Below are 19,214 nucleotides of genomic sequence, written 5' to 3'. Positions count from 1 at the left end.
AGGAGGTCACTGAAGGCCCAGGTAGTCCTTCCTGGGAGCCTCCCCTCCCAAGTGTCACAGTCTGTTTACAGCAGCCCTGGAAGGAGCCTTTGTACTGAGAGAAGCTGCAGAGCCCTGGAAACCTGGGGATCCACAGGTAGATGTGGTTGGGGTGGGGGTGGGAGTGGGGGTGTGATGCCCTTTCTGAGGGTGCAGTTGTCATTGTCCTGGGGCTGTTTTTAGACATTATCAAATAAAATCTAATTTAGGTTAAAAGTAACTTTCTTCTAAAAGAGTATTGTAACAGGGTAATATCATCAACTATTAAATCTGACAACATGTCAAAGTTTAGGCAGATAAGGACTTTATTTCACAAGGAAGAACAATCAAGATTAGAAAGTAGGCCAGGAGAAAGAGCAGGATGGAGGGTGGCAAAATTAGATCCCAGACCAGAGAATATTTTACCCTGAAGGCAGCCTGTTCTTAGGAGGGGCCTAAAGAGGAGTCGTATGTCTTTCAGGATGAGGACAGGTCAAAGTTCAGGGGCCTGGGAGAAGGAGAGAAACTTAAAGTTTGGTTAACAAGCATTTTGTTCTCTTGTCCTATTATTTCATTCTAAAAACAAAAACTGGTATTTTCTTCTGACCACTGAAGATAAAACTGTTCAGCTAATTGTTTATGAGGCAAAAATGTAAATTTGCAGAGTCTGTGTCTGGCTTTGGGATACATTAAAATAGAGCATCTAAGTCATATTGGGAAGGGTCTTTGTCTGTAGTCGGCTGCTCTCACAGAACATAAAGGCTGTGGGATTTCCTTACAGCTGTTCACCAGGATACCTATCCTCCCCCCCTGCCATGTTTCCTCGTCCCATATGTCTCTTTCACTTGGCTGTTCCTGAGCTGGATCCTTTACAATAAACTAGTAATAGTAATTACAGTATTTTGCTGGGTTCTGTGAGTGATTCTGTCAAACTATTGGACTTGAGGAAGGGTGCTGGAAGCCCCTGATACAGGCAGTTCTCAGAGGTATAGATGGCCCCCAGGGCTTGCCACTGGCCTCTGCAGTGGGGACAGTGTTGTGAGATGGAGCCCTGAGTTCGTGGGCTGTCCTGACTGTGGGTGGTGTCAGAATTGAGTTGTTGGACACGCAGTTGGTGCTGGAGACTTGGTTGGTGTTGAGCAATCTCCACACATGTGTCAGAAAAAAGACATCACAGACCTTAGAATGACTCTTGGTGTTTGGCTGCTGGTGAGAATTGTGACCCTGGAGGAGGAAGTGTTTCCATGCTGTGAGGACGGGACAGGATGTGTGGGGCTCCCAGAATTAAATTTCCCAGCTGTCAGGTTTCTCTCACTACCTAGGAGTGAGCCACCCTGGGCTGCATCTCCATGGTGAGAGTGGTCCCCAAGCTGGGGAGCGTGTTTAATCTGTGTGTGGTGTTCCTTGCGAACTGTGGAGGAAGCAGGCTGTTCACATGAGCTGATTCCCTTGTTTCTTTTATAAAATCTTGCTGCCATGTACTTTTATTTTTTTTTTTTATTTTTTTATTTTTTTATTTGAGACAGAGTCTCGCTTTGTTGCCCAGGCTAGAGTGAGTGCCGTGGCGTCAGCCTAGCTCACAGCAACCTCAAACTCCTGGGCTCGAGTGATCCTTCTGCCTCAGCCTCCCGGGTAGCTGGGACTACAGGCATGCGCCACCATGCCCGGCTAATTTTATATATATATATCGGTTGGCCAATTAATTTCTTTCTATTTATAGTAGAGACGGGGTCTCGCTCTTGCTCAGGCTGGTTTCGAACTCCTGACCTTGAGCAATCCGCCCGCCTCGGCCTCCCAAGAGCTAGGATTACAGGCGTGAGCCACAGCGCCCGGCCTGCCATGTACTTTTAGTTCAGCAAAGCATGTAACAATTTTATTCTATGATTTGATTGTATGATTTTTATTTTCTTCCCTGAAAATCTGAGCGAATTGAGTGATATGGTCTCAAAAACCAAAAAAATTCTTGAAATTGTTTCAATTTGAGTTTAAATAATGAGAATATAATCCCCATGGATTCACCATCCAGGAGAGTACATAGCCTTGGGCAGTTGTGCTGTGTCCCCCAGATCTTATCAACCTTCTGCACCCTGAGGTGACTACAGTGCTGGTTCTTATTATTCTTTGTAGCTTAATAGCTTAACTATTTATTATGAAGCAGAGTTTTGCTCAGTTTTTCCTTTTCTGAGTTTTCAATGACTTAATGTTACATTTAATATTCCATTAATATTACACTAAAACTTTTTTTGTGTGGTTTCTGTGCCTCAGTCTGTCACACATATAGTGCTGTCTACAGCTGTAGGTCACCCAGTTTACTTGCACATTCCACTGCTAATGGGACGTGAGTTGTTTCAAATAGGTTTTGGTGCTGTTGACAATGTCGTTCTTGCTTTTGTCCCAAGTGCTCACACTGTATAAATTCATTGACATGATCGAAGAAACTGAGACACAAAATATAAATGTAAAGAGTTTAGGCTGGGGGAGGTGGCTCACGCTTGTAATCCCAGTACTCTGGGAGGCCTCGGAGGGTGGATCACTCAAGGTCTGGAGTTGGAAACCAGCCTGAGAGAGACAACCTCCCCCCCCCCATCTCTACTAAAAATAGAAAGACATTAATTGACCAACTAAAAATATACATACAAAAAATTAGGGCATGGTGGCGCATGCCTGTAGTCCCAGCTACGAGGGAGGCTGAGGCAGGGGGATTGCTTGAGCCCAGGAGATTGAGGTTGCTGTGAGCTAGGCTGACGCCACGGCACTCACTCTGGCCTGGGCAACAAAGTGAGACTCTGTCTCAAAAAAAAAAAAAGAGTATACTTGAGCCATTGTGAAAATAGTTGCTTAGAAAACTCAGACCAAAGTAACTTTTGATTTGAGCTCTGTTTGGTCTTTGCTATAAGAAGATTTTTAAAGGCAGAAAGAGAGACAAGATGTGGGCCAGTGTGAAGTTCTTTCATCAGTTATAACATTGATTAGTGATTGGCTATACATTGTTGAACTATAGAGTGTGAGTTATAATGCTTAGCATGTGACATTATTTATTAATTTATAGCTACTTGGGGTATTAGTGTAGAGTCCACATAGCAAACAGATTTTGGAAATGATATCTTACTGAAGAGTCAAGGTAGGGAGTGGGGCATGACTGCTCCCTTTGCCTCTCTGGGCCTATAATATAAAGGAGGCTACAATGATGCCTGCACTCTAGCCCAGGCAACGGAGTAAAACTCTGTCTCAGAAATAAATGGACAGGCCGGGCGCTGTGGCTCACGCCTGTAATCCTAGCACTCTGGGATGGGAGGCCGAGGCAGGCAGATAGCTCGAAGTCAGGAGTTCGAAACCAGCCTGAGCAAGAGCGAGACCCCGTCTCTACTATAAATAGAAAGCAACTAATTGGCCAACTAATATATATAGAAAAAATTAGCCAGGCTGGTGGCGCATGCCTGTAGTCCCAGCTACTTGGGAGGCTGAGGCAGGGGGATTGCTTGAGCCCAGGAGTTTGAGGTTGCTGTGAGCTAGGCTGATGCCACGGCACTCACTCTAGCCTGGGCAACAAAGTGAGACCTTGTCCCAAAAAAAAGAGAAAAGAAATAAATGGACAAATAAATAAAATGATCATGGTTAAAGACACAATTGATGAAGAAATTTAATCTTTTATTTTTATTCACAGTTTACTCAAAAGGTGAAACAAAGTCTTTTTGTTTGTTTGTTTTGAGACAGAGTCTCACTCTGTCGCCCGGGCTAGAGTGAGTGCCATGGCATCAGCCTAGCTCAAAGCAATCTCAGTCTCCTGGGCTTAAGCGATCCTACTGCCTCAGCCTCCCGAGTAGCTGGGACTACAGGCATGCACCACCATGCCCGGCTAATTTTTTTTTTTTTTTCGTATATATATTTTTAGTTGATCAATTAATTTCTTTCTATTTTTAGTAGAGATGGAGTCTTGCTCAGGCTGGTTTCGAACTCCTGACCTTGAGCAATCCGCCCGCCTCGGCCTCCCAGAGTGCTAGGATTACAGGCGTGAGCCACCGTGCCCAGCCACCTATATGGTTTTGTTTTTTTTTTTTTGAGACAGAGTCTTGCTTTGTTGCCCAGGCTAGATTGAGTGCCATGGCATCAGCCTAGCTCAAAGCAACCTCAAACTCCTGGGCTCAAGCAATCCTCCTGCCTCAGCCTCCCGAGTAGCTGGGACTACAGGCATGCGCCACCACGCCCGGCTAATTTTTTCTATATATATTAGTTGGCCAATTAATTTCTTTCTATTTATAGTACAGACGGGGTCTCACTCTTGCTCAGGCTGGTTTCGAACTCCTGACTTTGAGCAATCCGCCCGCCTCAGCCTCCCAGAGTGCTAGGATTACAGGCGTGAGCCACCGCGCCGGGCCCACCTATATGGTTTTAATTAGGTTCCTGACATCATTCTAAGGTGAGACTGGGGTCAAGCATGTGGGCTCCCAGATCCATTTATGAGGGTTGAGTTCAGCCTTTTTTCCATAGGGAGATCACAGGGCCTGCTCTGTTATGGTTTGGTGGGGGTGGGTCGCTGTGGCCCACATTCCCATTGCAGTAGCAGAAATTGCTGTGTTTGTGGCAGGGGAGGCCACCTGAGGGCAGCAAAGGAGAAACTCGCGCTTTGGTCTTTATGTAGGAGCTCAGTGTTCCTGAATCTCTCTTGTGACAAAGGGTAGGTCAGTGTCCTCTGTTCTGCACTTCCAGGTCCTTCTGCCTGTGGGTGTGGTGGTAGCAGATGAAGCAGTTGTGCTGATGCCTTGAAATGCACATTCTCAAGATGCAGCTGCGATTTGTGCCGATACCCTCAGCTGAGAAGGAACCTTAGAGAGGCAGAAGGAAGGGGAAGAAATGGCTGGTTCTCAGGTAAGAGTCTCCCAGGTCAGGAGCTGTGTCCACTTTTACTCCTAGATTGTCACGTATTGAGGACTTGCAAACCTTTGCTTCTCTGCTTCTGATGGTGTTCTGCCTAACAAGATTGTCTCAACTGCTTATTTCCCTTCTTCTTCTGATACTCAAGGGCTCCTTAAAATCCCTTTCCCCCACATACACAGCCTATTCTCCATTCTCTCCATCCAGGCTTTTTACATACTGTGAAGAGTTTTCACCTTGCATTTATGACCTGTAATATTGAAAATGTTCCTTCCCAGATCAACATGGGAAGGTGTAGATATATAAGATTCCTCTTGAGCATGGGGTTGGGTCCTCAGATAACAGTAAAGCAGGAAAATATGTGCTATTGAGGTTCTATCTGAATGCCCCATTATCTGTACACCAAATAGGATTTAAAAATGCATGCTTATGGCTGGGCACCCGTGGTACACACCTGCAGTCCCAGCTACTTGGGAAGTGGAGGCAGGAGGATTGCTTGAGCCCAGGAGTTGGAGGTTGCAGTAAGCTATGGTGATGACACTGCACTCCAGCCTGGGCAACAGTGACCCTGTGTTAAGAAAAAAAATGCACATTCATTCATTCATTCATTCATTTACTGAGACAGAGTCTCACTTCGTTGCCCAGGCTAGAGTGCGTGCCGTGGCGTCAGCCTAGTTCACAGCAACCTCAAACTCCTGGGCTCAAGCGATCCTTCTGCCTCAGCCTCCCAAATAGCTGGGACTACAGGCATGTGCTACCATGCCCGGCTAGTTTTTTCTATATATATTAGTTGGTCAATTAATTTCTTTCTATTTATAGTGGGGGAGGTCTCACTCTTGCTCAGGCTGGTTTCGAACTCCTGACCTCGAGCAATCCGCCTGCCTCAGCCTCCCAGAGTGCTAGATTACAGGTGTGAGCCACCACGCCTGGCCAAAAATGCACATTTAAAGAGGATGACCCTGGTTAGCTGCTCCCTCTGGGCTTCGGTCCTCTGCTTGAGCCTGCGGAGCCTGTTAGCATTGACTGACCAGAGTCCATGAATTCTCTGCTCTGCTCCTGTCTGAACTGTCCCCACCCCAGCTTTCTATTCTTTTAAAACACTGAGAATAATGTCCCTGCTGCATCAGTTTTTACTAGAGCCCGTCATCTGTCATGCCTGGAACAGGGATCATATACAAATTGCCTTTAGCCCCAATAATCATGGTGTGCACATCTGTAAGAAAAATGGGCCAGGTGCGGTGGCTCATGCTTGTAATCCTAGCACTCTGGGAGGCTGAGGTGGGTGGATCGCTCAAGGTCAGGAGTTTGAAACCAGCGTGATCGAGACCCCGTCTCTACTAAAAATAGAAAGAAACTAGTTGACCAATTAAAAATATATATACAAAAAATTAGCCAGGCATGGTGGCACATGCCTGTAGTCCCAGCTACTCAGGAGGCTGAGGCAGAAGGATTGCTTGAGCCCAGGAATCTGAGGTTGCTGTGAGCTAGGCTGATGCCATGGCACTCACTCTAGCCTGATCAACAAAGTGAGACTGTCTCAAAGAAAAAAGAAAAAAGGGCCAGGCGCGGTGGCTCACGGCTGTTATCCTAGCACTCTGGGAGGCCGAGGTGGGCAGATTGCTCGAGGTCAGGAGTTTAAAACCAGCCTGAGCAAGAGTGAGACCCCGTCTCTACTATAAATGGAAAGAAATTAATTGGCCAACTAAAAATATGTACAAAAAATTAGCCGGGCATGGTGGCGCATGCCTGTAGTCTCAGCTACTTGGGAGGCTGAGGCAGAAGGATTGCTCGAGCCCAGGAGATTGAGGTTGGTGTGAGCTAGGCTGACGCCATGGCACTCACTCTAGCCTGGGCAAAAAGTGAGACTCTGTCTCAAAAAAAAAAAAAAAGAAAAAGAAAAAGAAGTAAAAAAGAAAAACGGGATCCAGTTACCGAAAGCTCCTGAACTCAGGGAGCACCACAGGTATTGACTGGGCTCCCAAGAGTGACTGCATCCTCACCTGTGGGGCAGACCACAGTGCCTGTGTCTGGAGTCAGAAAGATGGTGACGGGAAGCCAACCTGGTGATCCTGAGAGTTAATTGTGCAGCCACTTTTGTGAAGTGGTTCCCCTACGGAATAAATCTGCGGTGTGAAGTGGAGCATGCACGACTCATTTCTGTTTGTGACTTTGAGCTGAAAATGACTGGTGGGTGAGCAAGCACATCAAAAAGCCAATTCACTCTGCAGTCCTCAGCTTTGCCTGGCATCCCAACAATGTTTTGCTGGCAGCAGGATCATGTGACTTCAAATACAGAGTGTTTTCTGCCTGTTTTTTTCTTTTTTATTTCAGCATATTATGAGGGTACAAATGTTAACATTACGTATATTGCCATTGCCCCACCTGAGTCAGAGCTTCAAGCATGTCCATCCCCCAGCTGGTGCGCATCACACCGCACCCATTAAGTGTAAATATACCCATCCCTTCTGCCCCCTCCCACCTGCTTGGCACCCGTTGAATGTTATTACTATATGTGCACTTAAGTGTTGTTCAGTTAATACCAATTTGATGGTGAGTACATGTGGTGCTTGTTTTTCCATTCTTGGGATACTTCACTTAGTAGAATGGGCTCCAGTTCTGTCCAGGATAATACAAGAGGTGCTGGGTCACCATTGTTTTTTGTGGTTGAATAGAACTCCATGGCATACATATACACGTATTTTGGCCAGTAATCTCGCAGCAGTGATGTTCCTGTGCGCATCAGCACCTCCTACCAATTCGTCCTCCCACAGCTGATGCTCATTCACTGGGCTAAGGTGCTCTCTGGCGGATTCCTCCACTATAAAGTTAGTTATTTTATCATTAATAAGTATCTTGTGGAGTTTTACTGACTGATGTACATAAATCATCACATTTAATCTGGAAGTTCTCCTTAGTTTCTCTTTGTGTACATTGTGCTTTGGGAAATGAAGGTTCTCATCTTTGTTTAATGGTCAGATGAACTAGGATAAAACTCAAGTGCTGCCAATTACTGTAGGTTTGGCAAAATATTCTTTTGGGGCCCGAAGAGTTGGCATTGCTGAGAAGTTTGTTAGAAATGCAGAAACTCAGCTGGGTTAGGTGGCTCACGCCTATAATCCTAGCACTCTGGGAGGCCGAGGTGGGCTGATTGCTTGAGGTCAGGAGTTCGAAACCAGCCTGAGCAAGACTGAGACCCCATGTCTACTATAAATATAAAATTAATTGGCCAACTAATATATATATATAAAATTAGCTGGGTATGGTGGCCCATGCCTGCAGTCCCAGCTACTCGGGAGGCTGAGGCAGGAGGATCGCTTGAGCCCAGGAGTTTGAGGTTGCTGTGAGCTAGGCTGATGCCATGGCACTCACTGTAGCCTGGGCAACAAAGCGAGACTCTGTCTCAAAAAAAAAAAAAGAAATGCAGAAACTCAATTTCCATTCTAGATCTCCTGAATCAGAGTCTGCAGTTTAATAAGATCTCTAGTTCACTGTAGTGCACATTAAAATTTTAGAATTACCCTGCTAACTCAACCATGGTTTTCGATATGAGAAACATATACAACTTATTGTATGTGATATATATATAGCCCTTGAAAGTACATATGCCTATGTTGATGCCCTTAATTTTATACTTTGTCATCCAGATGAGTACAGTATCTACACTTGTTTTGTGGATCTTTTTGCCACCCTGTGTCCTCAGAGTTAGGCAATATATTAGAGAGAATTACTATGTTAATTATTGAATCATTGCAGACATTCGAATATCTCAGAGGTAATTCACTTCACTCTCATTTCTTTTTTTTTTCTTTTAGTGTATTATGGGGGTACAAGTGTTAAGGTTACATATATTGCCCATGCCCCCCGCTCCCTCTCATTTCACATTTAGTCAGATTAAGAATGTTACCCATGACTGCTTGTTAAATATGTGTTTTTCTTCCCCAGGGATTGTTGACATTCAGGGATGTGGCCATAGAATTCTCTGTGGAGGAGTGGACATGCCTGGACCCTACTCAGTGGAATTTGTACAGGGATGTGATGTTAGAGAACTACAGAAATCTGTTCTCCCTGGGTGAGGATAATTTCCATTTAATATTCCTAATGCACTGTTAGCATTTCATTTTCTTTCTTTGTGGAATTTTTTTGGGTGGGAGTTTCTGCTTTATATGAATGACTTTCAGATCCCTGCTTTCAAGGAAAACTTGGGGGCTTGTTGGTGTACAAAAGAAAATCTTCAAGATGTTTGTTTATCTTGACATGAACCTTTTTATTTCTTGAACTAATCTGTATACTTCTTTCTAAATTGTTGACAATTCTAGAAATTCAGTGGTATAAAACATTATTGTCTAGACCTTAAAATCCAATTTTTACCACAAATTTTTTTTGTTTTTCTTATTTTACCACCGGTTTTTGATTCAGTAATACTGGACAGTGTAGCTAAGGACTCCCAAGTTTAAAATATTTTCTAAATATTTTAATGGTCTGTTAGGAAGTAGTACTTTGAGTTTAAGTTTGTACAGCCTTCTATAATGTTTGTTCTCTACTGAGCACAGTACTGGGTTGGTAATTGGAGAATCCTAGCAAGAGCCATGTTACTTTTTTCTAATAAATAGGTCTTATTGCCTCTAAGCCGGAGCTGATCACCTTTCTGGAGCAAAGACAAGACCCTTGGAATGTGAAGAGACATGAGACAGTAGCCAAACACCCAGGTAGGTCGGAATGAAGGAAGCAGATAACACAGGTGAGAGGTTCAAAGGTCTAGGAGGAAGCCAGACCTTAAAGTGTGGTTTAGGAAGACTTGCTCCAATGGAAATGGATTCTAGGAAGCCTGGGTTTCTTTCTCTTGCTGTCACATAGAGGCATCTTCTGTCCCATGCTCTAAAATTCCCTAAGAACTCTATTTCCCTTCAGTGATCTTTCTTCAAGGTTACAGTAGGAACCAATGTCCTCCTCTTGGCTTACAAGGGATTGCATAATCTGAATACCCTTCCATTGCTTTTCGGGACATAAGACTATCTGTAGATATTTTTGAGAAACTGTATTTTAAACCTTTGCTCATCTTCCATTTTTGTGTCATCTAAAATGTGTGTAAATATTGGTGTTACTGAAGTTGTATTCAGAAATCCCAGGAACACCGGGGACAGATGCACATTTTCTGCTTTAACATTTCCTATCACATGGAGGTATCCGTTGTTATTTTGCAGAAATGTATACTCATTAATTCTATCAGAACACTAAGAATCTGTCTAACTGTAAAAAAAAATCCTGTTATTTTACTTTAGAATGTTATTTTTTAGTATGAACTGAGATGAATTATTTACTTTTAATTTTTTTTTTTTTTTTTTTGAGACAGAGTCTCGCTTTCTTGCCTAGGCTACAGTGAGTGCCCTGGCGTCAGCCTAGCTCACAGCAACCTCAGACTCCTGGGCTCAAGCAATCCTGCTGCCTCAGCCTCCCGAGTAGCTGGGACTACAGGCACGAGCCACCATGCCCGGCTGATTTTTATATTATATATATTAGTTGGCCAATTAAATTCTTTCTATTTTTTATGGTAGAGACGGGGTCTCGCTCAGGCTGGTTTTGAACTCCTGACCTTGAGCAATCCGCCCGCCTCGGCCTCCCAGAGTGCTAGGATTACAGGCGTGAGCCACCGCGCCCGGCCTTACTTTTTATTTTTTGAGATAGAGTCTCACTTTGTTGCCTGGGCTAGAGTGCCCTGGCGTCAGCCTAGCTCACAGCAACCTCAAACTCCTGGGCTCAAGCAATCCTTCTGCCTCAGCCTCCCGAATAACTGGGACTACAGGCATGCGCCATTGTGCCCGACTAATTTTTCTACATATTTTTAGTTGGCCAATTAATTTCTTTCTATTTTTAGTAGAGACAGGGTCTCTCTCTTGCTCAGGCTGGTTTCCAACTTCTGACCTTGAGCGATCCACCCACCTCGGCCTCCCAGAGTGCTAGGATTACGGGCTTGAGCCACCGTGCCCGGCCCCTAGATTTCTTAAATATACTATGTCATTAGGGATCATAGAACATTGCTGAGCATATATTAAACTCCCACTTGTGACCTTATACTTTAATAACTCATTTTATAAGTTTCTCTTTGTTAGTATCAAGCTTACCTTTACTGTGTCATTCATATATATATATACACACACACACACACACCAGTGTGTATGTGTAACATATAGGTTTGTATACATATATATTTGTATATAGTGTAATTATTTGATACATTTAAATCATAAAATGAATAATACAGGCCGGGCGCGGTGGCTCACGCCTGTAATCCTAGCTCTCTGGGAGGCCGAGGTGGGCGGATTGCTCGAGGTCAGGAGTTCGAAACCAGCCTGAGCAAGAGCGAGACCCCGTCTCTACTATAAATAGAAAGAAATTAATTGGCCAACTAATATATATAGAGAAAAAATTAGCCAGGCATGGTGGCGCATGCCTGTAGTCCCAGCTACTTGGGAGGCTGAGGCAGGAGGATTGCTTGAGCCAGGAGTTTGAGGTTGCTGTGAGCTAGGGTGACGCCACAGCACTCACTCTAGCCTGGGCAACAAAGCGAGACTCTGTCTCAAAAAAAAAAAAAAATGAATAATACACAAGTTAATGAACATATCTATCACCTCACATAGTTATAGTTACTTCTTTGCAGAACACTTAAGGTCTGCTGTCTTGGCAGATTTCAGGGAACAAAATAGTAACTATAGTCATAATGCTATACATTGAATCCTCAGGACTTATTCATCTTAGAACTGAATGTAGCCTTTGGAAAGCATTTTTCTATTTTCCCCACCTCCAGGCTCTGGAAATCACCATTGTACTCTTTGATTTCAGCCTGATTTTTAGAGTTCCCATATAAGTAAGAACATGAAGTATTTGCCTTTTTGTTTTTTTTGAGACAGAGTCTCGCTTTGTTGCCTAGGCTAGAGTGAGTGCCGTGGCGTACTAGCTCACAGCAACCTCAAACTCCTGGCTCAAGCAATCCTCCTGCCTGCCTCAGCCTCCCAAGTGACCCCCCTTGCTCCGCCCCTCATCCAAGGGCATAGCCTTCTGCATCTGGCATGAGGGCCCCCGGGCTGGGGGTGGGGTGGCACCCCAAACCAACAGTGAACAGGACCTCTGGGTAGGGGACCTCAAAGATGGTGGCCGGCCAGACCTGGAGAGAGAGCACTGGGGCCAAGGACTTAGGAGATGGCTCAAGCTGGCTAGTGGGCCAAATTAACAGGCCGCAAACTGTTCCTTTGTCACCAGAGTCCTGCAGACTCATGCCCCCTGGGCAGAGAACACAACTTTCCTCACCCTGCCCCACCTCTAAGGGCAGAACCCACTGTACATGATACAAGAGCCCCAGGGCTGGGGATAGGGTCACGCCCTAAACCAACGCTGAGGAGGAGCATCGGGCAGAGGACCCCAGCGATGGCATCCGACCAGACCTGGATGGAGAGTATCCAGTATCCAGTGCTTGGGGCCAAGCACTCAGGAGATGGCCAGAGCCGGTCCAGTGGGCCTGATTAGCAGGCTGCCAACTGTTTCTTCGCCACCAGAGTCCTGCAGATTCACATCTGCCTAGCAGAGAACACAGCTCTCTTTGGCCCACCCAGAGCCGGCCGAATTGCCAGTACTCTCCAAGGGCATGGCCTGCAGCTGGCTGTTCACCTCCTGTGTGCTGTTCCCACTGACCACCATGGGTGTGGTGCTTGTCTCCAGACTCCACTGGACGGTTGCCATAAGCCACTAGTCAGACCCGTCCCTTCCCAGCCTGATGTGTTTCCAGCACAGTGCACCCGAGAGTTCAGTGTGGCTCCCACGTTTGTGTCCTCTGCACAGTACCTCATGCCCCATGTCACGGCTTTGCACTGACTTCAGGCGTGTACCTGTTTGAGCGGGTGAGGAGGTCTGTCAGGGGGTGGGTGTCCTCCTGTGGGTCACACTGCACACTGCCAGCCGGCCGGCTGGCAGGGTACAGCCCTCCCATGCTGTAATCCCTATTGTATTTCTCGCACTGTCTTTGCAAATGTTTCTCCCTTTCTTTTTTCCTGCACTGCATTTCCCATGCTGTTTCTCCGCAGATTTACAATGTTGTTTTCGGGGTGTGTGATCCACTCAGGTGTAGTCCTCTGTGTATTTCACCTCCTCCTCTGGGAGGGGTGAGCCAGGAGACCACCACTAATCTGTCATTTTCCCTGCTTCAGTATTTTAAATTCTTTTAAAAATAATTCATAGATTTTCACAAATTTAGGGTCACTTGAGTATTTATTTTTGAGTTTTGATTGGGACATATTTTTTTTGTTTCTTTGATGCCTTATGATTTTTGTTGAGATTTTGGTCATTTAAAAAACATCCTAGAACTCAGAGGATTGCTTTTTTTTTTTTTTTTCGGCCTATTCTGAGTATCTGCAGTGGTTTCTTAGGGAAATGACAGGGCAAAGCTATTTTTTTGTTGGCTTCGGGCTATATTTGTGCATTAAATCTTTATTCTAAAAAAAATAAATGGAAACTTTCTTTAAAAAAAAGAGAAACAGCTACCCATCCTATCCTTTGTTGATTGGGTTTGTATGGAAAGAACTGATACCATTTAGCCATAGTAGACATTCCAGGGGTTTCTTCAACCTGGTATTGATATGTGCCTTCTCTGAACTGCTGTTTATTTTTCTATTGAAAAGGAGTTTCTTTATGTTTTCCTTTTTTTCTCAAAAGCATTTAATCTCTTGCTTCCCTTGGAAAATGTCATTGGTAACACAGTATCTCTGTTGTCATAACAAGCGGTCGTCTTTGTTCTCAGTGTTCCCATCCTGTCATTTGAACTATATCTCTATTCTCTTTAGCAGTCAATGTTAAAGGAAGAAATAACCAGTCTTTAGAGAGCTCCAAAAAGAAAAATCTGACATTTGGAAATATGTTCCACTCTATCCTTGTTTCTTGAGGGAGAAACAAGGAGTGGAAATTTTTTCCTGATTCCTCTCTGCTGTGATTCACACAAGTAATGAACTTTTTAAAACTTAATCTGTCCCTTCTCGGATTTGTATTCACTGGGGATACTGCAAACTCAACTGTTTTTTTCTGTAACATATTGTGATTAGTTCATATATCAGTGGAGACAGCTTGGTATTATTTTGCATATTTTTGTTGTAAAGTATATTCACCCAAATATAGTAATTGGAATTTTAAAAACCTTTTATATCTTTCAGATATATTTTCTCATGACACCCAAGGTCTACAGAAAAAGCAGTGCATAGAAGCTCCACTTCAAAAAGTGATATTGGGAATATTTGGGAATCGTGGCCTTGAAAATACACACTTAAAGAAAGAATGGGAATGTGAGGGTGAGTTTCAAGGAGAGAATAGATGTTATCATGGACAAACAAAATGTAGGTCAGTTACCTATAATGAAAACATCACTGAGAGAAAAGGTCAGAAATGTAAACCACTGTGCAAAAAAACTCCATTTTTGTCCGTTACTTTTGCTGAACCACATGTTACTGTAAGTGAGTATCAACATCAACATTTGGAACATAAATTTTATGTGAAAGGAAATTTGGAAAATTTAAATAGTGACCTAGGCCATATTCAAAATGATTTGGATCAATTAAAATGTAAAATTGGGTTAAATGTTCAGTCAAATATTTCTGAGGATCTGAGATTTCAAAATGAAAAGATTTCTATATGTGATCAGTTTGATGGAACACTTGTTAAAGATTTATTATTTTTACACCAAAAATATGATAAAATCTACAACTTTGATCAGAATGGGAAAGTATATACCCATTCATCATTCCTGAAGCAATATCAGGGAATAGATAATTGGAGAAGACATCACACCTATGACAAAACTTCAGTGTCCTTTAGCCCGAGCTCTATCCTAAATTATTACCAGGATATTTATGTTGGAGACAAAAATTATCAATGTTATAAAATTGAAGAATCCTCTAACCAAAGCTCTAGCCCTAGAATACATCAGAAAACTTATTTTCCAGAGGACTACTACAAATGTAAAAATTGTGAGAAAGTCTTTCATCAACATTCTAAGCTTATTTTTCATGAGTGTGTTCAAATTCAAGAGAAGTCTTACGAATGTAACAAATATTTAGAAACTTTTTCCCAGTCATCAACTCATACTCAGCATGAAGACATCTATTTTGGAGTAAACTCATACAGAGATAATCAGTCTGAGAAAGTGTTTAGTGAATCATCAAATCTAAAAAAATATGAGATAATCCCTACTGAAGAGAAACCCTACAAATGTAAAGAATGTGGCAAAGCCTTTAACCGTAGTTCACATCTTACTCGTCATCAGAGGATTCATTCAGGAGAGAAACCTTACAAATGTAATGAATGTGGCAAAGCCTTTATTGAGAATTTATATCTTACCAATCACCAGAGAATTCATACTGGAGAAAAACCCTACAAATGTAAAGCATGCAGTAAATCTTTTAGTCATTATTCAAGTCTTACTCGTCATCAGAAAATTCACACTGAAGGCAAACCCTACAAATGTAGTCAATGTGGCAGAGCCTTTAACTGTAGTGCACAACTTACTCGTCATCAGAGAATTCACACAGGAGAGAAACCCTACAAATGTAAAGAATGTGGGAAAGCTTTTAACTATAATTCAAGTCTCACTGAGCACCAGAGAATGCATACTGGAGAAAAACCCTACACATGTAAAGCATGCAATAAATCTTTTAGTCATTCCTCAAGTCTTATTTTGCACCAGAATATTCATACTGGAGAGAAACCCTACAAATGTAAAGAATGTGGCAAAGGCTTTAACTATAATTCACATCTTACTGAACACCAGAGAATTCATACTGGAGAAAAACCCTACCAATGTAAAGTGTGCAGTAAATCCTTTACTCATTATTCTGGTCTTATTAATCATCAGAAAATTCATGCAGAAGAGAAACCGTACAAATGTAGTGAATGTGGCAAAGCCTTTAACCGTAGTTCACGCCTTGCTGGGCACCAGAGAATTCATACTGGAGAAAAGCCCTACAAATGTAAAGCATGCGGTAAATCTTTCATTTATTCCTCAAGTCTTATTTCACATCAGAAAATTCATGCTGGAGAGAAACCCTACAAATGTAAAGAATGTGGCAAAGCCTTTAACTATAATTCATGTCTTACTGGGCACCAGAGAATTCATACCGGGGAAAAGCCCTACAAATGTAAAACATGCAGTAAATCTTTTGCTCATTCCTCAAGTCTTATTTGGCATCAGAAAACTCATACTACAGAGTAACTCTAAAAATGTAAAGAATGTGGTAAAGCCTTTAACTATAATTGCTGTTTTACTGAGCACTAAAAAATTTATACCAGAGAAAAACTACAAATGTAAAGCACACAGTAAATCTTTACTCATCATTCAGGTTTTCAGCATCAGAAAATTCATACTGGAGAGAAACCCTGTAACTGTACAGAATGTGGCAAAGCCTTTTACCATAGTTAAAAGTCAACTTAAAAGAACTCATGGCGAGGCTTTGTGGCTCACGCCTGTAATCCTAGCTCTCAGGGAGGCCGAGGCGGGCGGATTGCTCCAGGTAAGGAGTTCGAAACCAGCCTGAGCAAGAACGAGACCCCTGTCTCTACTATAAATAGAAAGAAAATTAATTGGCCAACTAATATATATAGAAAAAATTAGCCAGGCATGGTGGCACATGCCTGTAGTCCCTGCTACTTGGGAGGATGAGGCGGAAGGATCGCTTGAGCCCAGGAGTTTGAGGTTGCTGTGAGCTAGGCTGATGCCATGGCACTCACTCTAGCCTGGGCAACAAAGCGAGACTGTCTCAAAAAAAAAAAAAAACTACCTGAGCAAGAGTGAGACTCCGTCTCTACTAAAAAAAAAAAAAATAGAAATTATCTGGATAACTAAAAAAAATATGTATAGAAAACATTAGCTGGGCATGGTGGCTACATTAGCTATTCCCAGCCACCTGGGAGGCTGAAGCAGAAGGATTGCGTGAGCCCAGGAGTTTGAGGTTGCTGTGAGCTAGGCTGATGCCACTGCACTCTAGCCCAGGCAACAGAGCCAGACTCTGTCTCCAAATAAAAAAAAATTCATAATAGAAATACTCTACGGATGTAATAAATAAGCATAGCATTTTTTCAAAAATACAAAATTTAGAAATCACAAAAAAGATCACAGAAAAATTTTATAGTTTCAATAAGTAAGCGAAATATTTAATTAAAACTCATCTAATTGTATCAAGGGATTCCCAGAATAAAAGGACTAAAGCAGATTGCTGTACTTTTTCATGCTTCAGTCGGTTTTTTAGAAAGTACATGGAGTGTTGGAGTAATCAAATTTTGTGGTCATAGATTTAGAATATGATGTGGAGCTGAATACATGGCAGAGATGAAGATACCTGTGGGAGGCTGTTCTAGGCATAATCAGCATGGTGTGTCCTGTGGCTAAACAAGATTCCATGTTTCTCAAGGTCTAAATATAAAGTATAACCCCAAAGTAGGTTAGATCTGCTGTAGGTAGGTGACCTTGTGGGGAAGGTGATCCACAGGTGGCAGGGACCTCCCTCATGTCCACTCAGTCCATCAGTGAGTAGTCATGCCATCCTTGCTCTGTGTGAGGCTCGGAAATGTGGGGAGCAGTTGCTCAGTCAGCTGCTTTGAGTATTTTAACCTCAAACATTTCACCCATTTTTTTAGGCTACCGTTCCCCATGATCTTTTACAGTCCGTGTTACCCTTTTACTCACATTGTCTAGAGTAGAAAGTGGATTGTGAATTTTGGAAAAAAGTACAACAATGTTGGGTTTCAGGTTATATTCACACATTTAATGTTGGCACAATTGAAATATACTACATTTTGTTCTGTAGGTATTAATTTCTTTTCAGGTATATGAAGAAAGATTGTTGTGTCTGAATAAAATACATGTATTTTGTATATGACAAATAGGTATCAGTCCAGGACTGATAAAACAGTGCAATGACTTTATGGGGTACTAGTTTGTTTCCATTTACCCTTTCTGATATTGTGTACAGTTAGGCAGTGTGTTCATGCTTACTCAAGTTAGCTGCCCCAAATTCTAGTATGAAACCACATTCCAAACAGAACAAAGAGTAAATGCGAATCTGATAGAACATAGGGAGGTTTATTGGAAACCACTACTTAAGGCCGTTCTCCCTTAGCATTTCTGTCTTTATCTGAATGACTAAAATTATAATATATTCACTCTATGCGGAAAAGTCTCTCTGAAACACAAGGACACGGATGGGAATGTAATTGGGAATGACTTTTTTTTTTTGAGACATAGTTTCACTTTGTTGCCCAGGCTAGAGTGAGTGCCGTGGCGTCAGTCTAGCTCACAGCAACCTCCAACACCTGGGCTCAAGTGATCCTCCGGCCTTATCCTCCTGAGTGGCTGGGACTACAGGCATGAGCCACCATGCCTGGCTAATTTTTTTCTATATATATTGGCCAATTAATTTCTTTCTTTATAGTAGAGACAGGGTCTCGCTCTTGCTCAGGCTGGTTTCGAACTTCTGAACTTGAGAACTGGCCCACCTCGGCCTCCCAGAGTGCTAGGATTACAGGCATGAGCCACTGCGTCTGGCCGGTAATGACTGTTTTTACATGGATCATTGCTTAGTTTATTTATGTTGCTATGAAGAAACACCTGAGGCTGGGTAATTTACTAAAAAAAAGAGGTTTATTTGGGTCACAGTTATGCTGCAGACCATACAAGAAGCATGGCAACATCTAGTTCTGGTGAGGGCTTTGGGGAATTTCCACCCTCAAAAGAAGTAGAAAAAGAGACATCACATGAGAAGACAAAAAGGAGGGAGGTGGTAACCCTTTTAACCAGATTTCATGGGTACTGTGAAGAACTCAGTCAATCCTACATAAATGGCAGCAAGCCATTTATAGGGGATCCTTTTGCCCATGACCTAAACACCTAGGCCCCATAATTAATATTGGGGATCAAATTTCAAGATGAGATTTGGAGGGACAAATATGAAAATTATATCGAAAGTGTATTACAAAATATGACATAAAGGCCATCACACTGGAAGAGGGTTTTGTAACAAACCCCTAAATTTTAGCATACATATCCTAGATTTATAAGATTCAATGGTGCATTAAAATGATGTGTTTATTATTGTGCTTACTATTCTGTGGTATGCTTGAAGAGGTGTTTAATCATCTGATTGTTGCTTGTGACTTCATGAGAAAAATATCAAACAATATGATAGCGAGAATGTTATATTTAACTGAATTATATAATCTTTTACCAATAATCTTTTACCATATATGTTCCATATCTTATGAAATAATAAATTGCAATTTGTTTTAAATTGCATTATCCT

The 19,214-nt window shown here is 42.6% G+C and overlaps 1 protein-coding gene across 4 annotated transcripts in view; it reads left to right on the top strand.

The window, feature by feature from the left end:
* Nucleotides 1–19,214, top strand: part of LOC105871915 (KRAB domain-containing protein 5-like) — a 162,572-nt gene that overhangs the window by 142,672 nt on the left and 686 nt on the right. Inside the window, exons 2-5 of one of the 4 annotated variants that reach the window (XM_076009595.1) lie at nucleotides 4,726–4,884; nucleotides 8,833–8,959; nucleotides 9,501–9,596; nucleotides 14,082–14,216. In XM_076009595.1, the coding sequence (XP_075865710.1) occupies nucleotides 4,870–4,884; nucleotides 8,833–8,959; nucleotides 9,501–9,596; nucleotides 14,082–14,216 (373 nt within the window). In that variant the 5' untranslated portion in view covers nucleotides 4,726–4,869. Of the gene's footprint in view, nucleotides 1–4,725; nucleotides 4,885–8,832; nucleotides 8,960–9,500; nucleotides 9,611–14,081; nucleotide 19,214 lie in introns of those variants that run through there. The other 3 variants (XM_076009593.1, XM_076009594.1, XM_076009596.1) reach the window with 3 other exon arrangements.

This window comes from Microcebus murinus, chromosome 13, assembly GCF_040939455.1.
Source record: "Microcebus murinus isolate Inina chromosome 13, M.murinus_Inina_mat1.0, whole genome shotgun sequence".
Classification (NCBI taxonomy): domain Eukaryota; kingdom Metazoa; phylum Chordata; class Mammalia; order Primates; family Cheirogaleidae; genus Microcebus; species Microcebus murinus.
The sequence above is the reverse complement of the archived record's forward strand: the minus strand, read 5'-3'. Positions and strand labels throughout refer to the sequence as shown.